The 8,659-nt window shown below is 37.8% G+C and overlaps 1 protein-coding gene and 1 long non-coding RNA gene across 2 annotated transcripts in view; one reads left to right on the top strand and one right to left on the bottom strand.

Moving 5' to 3' along the window:
* Positions 1–6,229, bottom strand: part of LOC118452591 — an 18,474-nt gene extending 12,245 nt beyond the window's left edge. Inside the window, exon 1 of the long non-coding RNA XR_004842412.1 lies at positions 6,150–6,229. This is a non-coding gene — a long non-coding RNA (uncharacterized LOC118452591). The remainder of the gene's footprint in view (positions 1–6,149) is intronic.
* The window catches only part of ADK (adenosine kinase), a 291,725-nt gene continuing 289,209 nt past the window's right edge, over positions 6,144–8,659 (top strand). Inside the window, exon 1 of the mRNA XM_009641995.2 lies at positions 6,144–6,226. Within this exon, the coding sequence (XP_009640290.1) occupies positions 6,171–6,226 (56 nt within the window). The 5' untranslated portion in view covers positions 6,144–6,170. The remainder of the gene's footprint in view (positions 6,227–8,659) is intronic.

Genomic DNA, 8,659 nt, shown 5'->3' with positions numbered 1-8,659 from the left:
CGGATGTCGTGGGACTCCGGCAGCCGCGTTTGAACCTTGAAGCATCTCTGTAGCGCGCCGTGACTGGAACCTAATTTTAAATGAACCCCAAATAATGAGAAGTAGGGTAGTAATAGCAGGCTAGGCTCTTAGCAATCTGTTGGAACTGGGGTGTTGTCAGTTTATCGGCAATAACTGAAGAATGACAAACCCCTAACTTAACATTCAGTGAAAGGAGTTGTTATGACCAGTTTTGCTTCCTAAAACACCTCATTTTAAGATGGGGTGGTATTGCGAAGCGAACTGGTAACCTTCATCATGTAGTTTTGATCAGTCCTTCAGCTGCTAAAGAAATGCCTAAAATTGTGGACTCCAAGTTCAATGATCATTCAAGGCAATTCTCCCATCCCTCTCCACACTCCATGTATCAGATTTCACACTGTTTCTGATCGAGGAGTGTGGATGGTACTCTTTGAAATTGCAGTACTATCTTGCGATTGGAGCTTGTGGAGTTAGCACAGCTGTGTGAGGAGCTGGGTAGTGGTGGAATAGTTTTTTTTGGTGTGTTTTGTTGGTTTTTTTTTCTCCCCCTGCGGCAGCCTTGCTTACATAAGACCAAGGTTTTCAGGCTTGGCGTCTAAGTTGGAACCTGTGAATATGTTGCTCTAGAAGACTATGGAAAGTTTCATAATGAATGAAATCTTCACTGAAGATACCTCTCTTAAGTCAGTATGTAAACATATAACTTCTTAGCCAAATATTGCCTTTACTTAAGACCTAAGTAAGGAAAGCTTGTGAGCAGTCCTACAGGCTACGTGCATATTTAAGGTCTATCTGCTAAAGTGGTTTGCTGACGAGTGATGCAAGGGAAATTGAGCTCTGGAATCATGGAACGATAGTTCTGAGGTACTTTTAACGTCAGACAAGTTATGGCTGAGGTACTTTTAGCGTCAGACAAGTTTTGGTTAACAATAAAATTCACTTATATTTATGTTGCATAGGTAAGTGGGATGAGAGAAGGATGTTCTTAGTCAAGAGCTTATGGCTGTTCAAATGCTATGAATCTGGTACTATTGCTGTTTTGTTTTAACTACACTTATAAAGGATTTTTTGATAAATTCAAATCTTGTGTTATACGGGGTTTAACAATGTTCCTTTGTGACTGAAATGAATATGCTTAGAGCAGGCTAAGAACATGCCTTGTTTGGCCTTGCTTTTAAGGGAGTAATCAAACCCTATAGAAATACTAACACTTTAGATCTCATGAAACCATATTTTATATTTGTAAGTGGAAGTCTAGGTATACAGCAGGCTGTCGTGCAATTGGGACACCCAAATGTCCTAATCATGTTTTATTAAGGCTTTCTGACTGTAAAATGTCTTCGCATAAGAATTTAATATTAAGTGTACGTTACAGCTGCACAGCAGTATAAGGCTGTTATAGAGCAATAAAAAAGGTGAGATTTTCAACCTGGCTTCCTTTACTATTAGTTACTATTATGTAGATGAGAACTTTTGCAGTAATTAACAAGAAAAAATATGAAATATTTCTTAAGAAATAATGGGATTATTTTTTTTTTAGCAAGGCATGCCAGTATGCAAAGGCTCAAAATATTCCTCTGTCTCTATGCCAGTAACTAATAATATGCTTTCACTGATATTTTGTTGTTGCTCTTTCACTGAAGTGCACAGCAGCATGGGATGATAACAGAATTGTGTGGTAGTTAGATACGGTAGTGCTAATGTTCAGCAGCCAACTTGAAACAGGACCGTATTTTTAAAAATGCCTGCAACAGTAGAGCACTAGTAATGTATAACCATGATACTGGACACAGTTTTCCAGATTATGCGGTTATGGTTAATTTTGTTGACTTCTTAAAAATGTTGGAAGGGTAGCCCTGTACTGATGTGAGGTTTTTTGTTAGGTTGAGTTTTTTGTTTTCATCCAGTTTGGTTTCATTTCATTACTTCTGCAACTTGCAATAAGAGTAATATGTGAAAAACTGGCTATTTGGCAAAAATTATCTTGGCAATCTCCAAACAAAATGCTGTAATTAGCAGGTTTACTTATATTTAATGAATTACATTGCTTGATCTCACTCTTCATCTAGCCGAAAGTTAAGTGACAAACTCATATTGCTTGTTGTCAGGAGTTTAGAATACAAATACAGTGTACATCCAAGCTTTCTGTAAAGTAAGTTACCCTTGTTGCCTGCTTTCTGTGTCCAGAGAAGTTCTAGATCTGTATGAACATCTTAGTTTTGAGTTTAAAAAGTATATATACTGTTCATATATATATGTATTGTGTGTGTTCGTATATGCCTATGTATACACACACACACACACACATACCGACAGTATAATCAATTACGTGCACGTCATTTGTTCAGGTGGAATTGTTACTTGTTTCTTGAAGAGCTGAGCTAAATATCCTTTTGCAGTAGGTTAGTTGAGTTAAGCGAGAACATCCTTCTCAGATGATGAGATGCCAGTACTCCCGTGCAAGAGAAGGGACTGGAGAGAGTCAAGGAGGCTCTAGAGTATGTAAGTCTTTGTTCCGTGGCTGCTGCAGAGATGTATTTCCCAAATAACCTATGTATTGTGAAATCGCACATTTCAGGAAACTATTGCTGCTTGCTTCCTCACTACATTCTACATCTAGTTGGTTGGAAATAATTTGTGAAATTTTAGTCAATGCAGGTGTCCTGTGTGACTGAACAGCAAACTTGCGGCCAGTAAGATTCACATGTACTGCTGAAAGTGTTAAACTTGGTAGGAATGTAACTGTAATATCTCAGTTTCTTGTTCTGGAGACTTGTAAATTTAGCTTTCTCCAGGATCCTAAATATTACATTAAATTTTATGCTTTTACAGTATGTGGCTTTACAGATAGGATTTTTTAAAAAAAAATTATTATTTGTTAATTAAATATTTTTACAGAGGAGCAAACTGTAGATGAGTAACTGCTATACCTCATGTTGTGCCACATAAAAGAGCAATAGAGTAACAGCACAGATACTTTGCAGTCCCTCAAGAAGAGAAGGGTGATTTGCGCTGCACTGGAATGTAGCCAGTGTTGGGTTAATCAGGTTGAACATGCTAAGGCTTTACACAGCCAGGTCTTTCTCTTTAACAGTAGCAACACTGGACTTTCCAGGTTGTGGTTCACAAAGCTTGTATTAGAAAACTGATCACAGTGGTGATCTTAAATGTCTGCTTAAACTTGTTGAATTTTTAAAATTTGTGACTTGGAAAGAGATTGTTTAGACTCTTCCCATTTTTCCCAGAAAGGTATTTTTACCAAATGCAGTGTCAGTTAAGGAATGACACAACTACAGTCTCCAGTACAAATGGAGTGTATGGATTTTCTCCTTTTTGCCAATGGAATTTAAAAACTAGTTATACGCATGGAGGTTCTAGTACTTTGGGATTTAGTTAATTCAAACATCTAGCTGAAACAACCAAAAATGTAGAAATACATGTTAATTGAAAACACAAGGCTAGCTATTGGTATATACTAGCTCATGTATTTAGATTATTTGCAAAAATAAATTGAGTGTTATAACCTGTGTATCTCTTCATAGGAATCAAACAGTTAATGTACTCAAAGTTTTATGTGTTTGAAAAGCTGTCAAGTTCTGCTATCCTACATTTGGTTGTGAGAAACAACTGTGCTGAATTTGGGGAGAGTTTGCCCAGAAGTTTCAGGGGAATGTTTCTGAACATTCTGAACTTACTAGTCTAGTGATAGCTACCTTGGCTTTTAAAATTTTCCATCCCAGATGGCACCCTGCTACACAGCCTCTGGAATACTTGACTGGGGATGATGATAAAATGCTGTGGGAGACGGAAGGCTTGGGAAGGAACAGGACTTGTTGTATGTGATGTAAAGGGCTGCCTGGATAAAATGGCACTTGAAAGTGCTAGTTCCTGCTGCTGCTGACATATTGGGAGTTTGTATGCACATTATTGGCTTGGTAGAGCTTCTGCGAATGCTAAACCAGTACAGAGTTGCTCTCGTGCTGCTTCAAGCATACTAACCAGTATATTCTGCAGCCCACAGCTTGCTAAATATTTGGCAGCTTCTATTTTGCTTTTCTGTTGAACAAGGTAGCTTCTTCATTAGTAGTGACTTCAACATGTCAGCTGTACTTCAGAGTTTTTTGAAGTACAGCTGTTTTCTGGCACACCGTGCACTTAACTTCTACGTAAGACCAGTATCAGCACTTACCCATGATATGGATTTTTTTCTAAAGTGTAGGTATAAGTGTCTAGAATTTCACAGAATGTGAGAATCAGCTAAACATCAAGTACAGGAGCATACACTTTGGGACAAATCTGCACTCAGCACTGTTAGAATTGCGACTTGTTAATTCATTGTCCTGCAATACTACTGATGCAGTACTTTTTAAAATGGAGAGCATGGCCTGTCTTGGGGCTCCAACTGCAATCTCCTTTAGTCCTTATGTCTTCTTAACTGTCATCTGTCTTTCCCTCTTCTTTTCTTCTAGCTAGATATAACTTATGGTTATGCTATTTAGCAGAATCAATACTTTTCACACTGACAAAAATATTTAGTGAGTCTCATAGGTTTCTACTAAGCAGTTGTTGCCTATCTCAGTTAGGAGTGAGCTGGATTTCTGGCTCCACTTCACAACGCAGTGTCTTCCACATTTCACTTACAGTAAAATGGGCTGTAAAGACCTGTCTTTCAAAGCTACAACAAAACCCAGGATGCTTAAAGCATGGTTTGCTGTGTCTCAGTATCGAGGTTGTTAATCATGTTTTCCACTTCATTTCCGGACTTCAGAATTTAGCATTTAACGGAGACTAACGTGCCATCGTAAAGAGGAAGAAGTTTGACTGTGTGCTTTTGGCAAGTAGTTTCAAATTTGACAAACATTTGTCAGCTAAGGGGTTTTCATAGCAGTTGTGAGAGGAAGTGAATGAATTCCAGCCTCTGTTGGACACAGTTCATGAGGTTGTTCCATATAATGCCTTTTCTGCTTGTTTTATATTCTTTTTTTCTTATCCTGCCAAGTAGAAATTAATGAAATCTGTTATTTAGTAGGCAGATGTTGAGTCTCTAAAATATTTATCTTGCTCTAAATGGGCCAGAACAATTGAAAACTCTGTCTTTGAGACTCAGCTGACACTGTTAGGCAGCTTTTGATAAACTACAGGTAAACTTTGGATCCAACTGCAGTGTTACATTAGTGCTTTTCAGGGGATGGAGAGACAGGGTGTGTGCTTTCTCTGCAAATACTTGATAAACTAAAGAGGGAGGTGTATTTGGTGGTCATACTGAAGCTACCTTCGGTGGCTAGAGCAAGGGCTTGCCTTGCTGGTTGGAGGCGGCAGGTGTTAGCATGGAATGTGATGGGTTTGCATGCAGGCAGCCCCAGAGGCAGCCTTTGAGAACAGCTGCATCCACTCCTACTTGACACTAGGCCACGTATCTAAGCCTTTGGTATTGCTGCGTTATCACCCAAGTGTATGCTCTTCAGGAAAATGTAACACATGGTTTTTGAACAAATCTAAAAAAAAGTTAAAGCCAGCTCTTTCAGCTCTTTACAGTATCTCCGATGTCTTGCTTTTATGTGGCAGAAGTCATGGTAATGAATTTCAAATTGATTAAGAAGTACATACATTCTTACCGATAAATGGCTACACTGTTTAAGATGGCTGACAATGCAGAATCCATAGTCTCTTCATTTCAGTTTATTAAAACAGACTTAAATTGCTAATTGTTGGTCAGTAGCAGAGTAAACCCAGCAACTAAGTCTGTCCAGTGAAATTCTGATAACCTGGTCTGATGCTCCCCCTGTCTAAAATCTGGTATTACAACCTGAACACAATCCTTTAAAACTATTGAATGCAGCATGCAGATCTAATTCTTTATCTGAGTGAATGATAGCTTAGCTTAACAGAATATACACCTTTATATAGTGATCAAAGAAGATTATTGTAGGATGATACTTCACTCAAATTTGACTCTCTGTCTATATGCCAGGTCTTCATGTGACTACTGTGCTGGGCAAAATATGTATCTTTTTTTGTTCCTTCACTGTATTCAAGAAAGACTTTTCTAATAAAAAAATGTCTCCAACATATTATACTAGGGACAATAAACTAATGCTAAGCTAACTTGAAATAATTTATTTTCTTACAGTGAAAATGTCCTGTTTGGAATGGGAAATCCTCTGCTTGATATCTGTGCAGTTGTGGACAAGGACTTCCTTGACAAGTAAGTCTTGATTTCTTTTTTAATGTCAGTTTTGTTTCCAGAATGATGCCTATAAATAAGTGGGGGGCCACCTGCTTGTGTAATGCTAAGTTTGTGCTGATCCCTGTGGGATTCTGGCCTTATGCTGAAAGAAGCCAACATTGTGTCAGACAGTTGATTGTTCTAGATATATGAAGCTGTGGTGGTGGTGTCAATGAAAAAATTCAGTGTTTTCATGGGGTTTTGGTATTGGTTTCTGTCAATTACTTATTCTAGTCTCTTCATGCTATCTTTGCTAGCCTTTAATTGGAAGCAATCATCAATGCCAGTAAGATGTAGGTAGCTAATGTATGAATATTTGTGTGCTACTTTTGATGTACTATTACAGCGCTCTTGTCTTTCTTCAATGATGACTTTGAGGCAAATAAGCAATTTCTGTAACACACCAAGAAAAGTTTTGCAAGTGTACCTTCTATTTTTTTTTATGTTCCATCAAGAACAGGACCACTTCTTATCATATGGTCTATTATCTTTCCTAAGCCTAGTTGTTATGCTACCATCCATGTAACCATATTGCTGAATTGGTGTTTGTCTTGCTGTTGGCATTAAGCTTACTTGTTCTTTGATCAGCTTAGACATGTGTCTTTTCAAGAGGTGTAAAATACAGTTGTTCTTTGAAATCCTTCTGCATGAGCTCACTTTCTTCCTGCTGTTGTTGCTGTTTTGTTTCTCTTCTTTGCAAGTGATCAGTAAGTTGATTTCCTCTTTCAGTGCTCACAATTCTTTGTTTAATTTTTAAAGTGTTAACAGTTTTTTCTCTAGTTACTTTTCTTTTAGTTATTAGTGGGAATACTGGATCAAGAATGAATTTCACATCACCAATAAAGAACAGGTGCAGAGTTCTTTGTGAATGTATACTGTCAGCCACAAATCTTCTGTTGTGAAGCTTTTGATAGTAGCAATAATTTGTTTTGCAATGGATATTTTATCACTCAAGTTTTATCTGAAGATGTGTTTAAGTGAGAGCCTGAATATTATAAGCTGGAGGCAAAAGACAAGAATGTAATGGAGTGTATCAATCTCAAAAACATCTGGAACTTTGAACACTCAAGACCTAGACTTGATTTCTGAAAAAGTAAATTATCCTGATTTAATTCTCTGCCTTGTATTTCTACTGAAATAAGTTGAAAACCAGTCTCTGAATGTAAGTAATGTCCCCACCCCCAACCCAACAATACCCCCCAACTAATCTTTATATTTACTGTTATAAAAGAAGTGGTGGGATCTATATTGCAGCAGTGAAATCCTGCAAGAGTGCATTGTGCTTTTCACTGGACCTAATATGCTCTGCAGAATTTAATTTAGAAATTAGAAGTCTTATGTACTCAAATTTGAGTCCTGTCAGACAAGTTAAGTTACCTCCTGGAACAACATATGTTCTGCGAGCATTTCTTTACTGCCAAAATGCCTTTGTGGAGTATTGCATTATTTAAAGCAATAAGCAGTCCTCCAACAAGTTTCACAGGGGACCTGCTGATGGTGTGGTAGCTGTGGTAATAACCTGAAAACTGAGAAGGCTGTCTACCTTCTTCACATGTACCTGATTTTATTTCTAGCTCCCTATTTGTGAGTGTGTGCATAGTAGTCCCTTTAACAAACAGACAAGCATGTTTCTACTCTTAAGTCCAGCTACCTTTTGCAGTACTTCCGGAAACAGGAATCAAATCCTACGCTTGCTTGGCTTGTGAAGGGAGATAAAATAGCAAACCTTGCTGTAGAACAACTGCTAGAATAAAGCTATCTATTCAAATGCTGCAGGGAGGTGCAAGAACACAGATATTTCAGGACTGTGAAACATTTGACAGAGAAATTGTCAATCATACCAGTCTAGTGTCTCTGTTTTTCTTGTCAAACAAGATGTGCATCCATCTCTAGCCATATAGTGTCAGCTCTTGGTATCTTGGCAGCAATCAAATAACTCTGGAGTTTGTGTCTCACCTCTTCAACTGGATGGGCATGTTTTATGGGGCCATCAGGCCAGCTGGGCTCTGATTTGAGAAGGTAGCTTGGTAAAACAATGAAAGAGTTTAGGTAAACACTCATAAGAATTTTATATATTTAACTTTTTCTCTGTTTCTGTTGGTTTATCCTCCTCTCTTGTATAACCAGTTTTAAGAGTAAATACCCGTGTTCAGAATAAAGGACTTGATGTTGCAAGTTTAATCAACGTATGTCCCAATGAAATGGGAGAGCATTAAAATGAGTCCTGTTACCAGATTATGTTTGTAACTTTATTAAGAAAATGCAAATGGAAACAGTATAAGATTCTGTAGGAATTCTCAAGCGGTCCTTTTAACATTATTTAAATGACCTACAATCCATGTTATAAATAAACCTGAAAATAAATACATAAGGCAGTCCTACCCCTGGCAGAGTCAGAACAGCTTGCTGCCA

This window comes from Egretta garzetta, unplaced genomic scaffold (genome assembly GCF_000687185.1).
Source record: "Egretta garzetta isolate BGI_Z169 unplaced genomic scaffold, ASM68718v1 scaffold56, whole genome shotgun sequence".
Lineage (NCBI taxonomy): Eukaryota > Metazoa > Chordata > Aves > Pelecaniformes > Ardeidae > Egretta > Egretta garzetta.
Note: the sequence above shows the minus strand (reverse complement) of the source record. Positions and strands in the feature narration are given on the sequence as shown.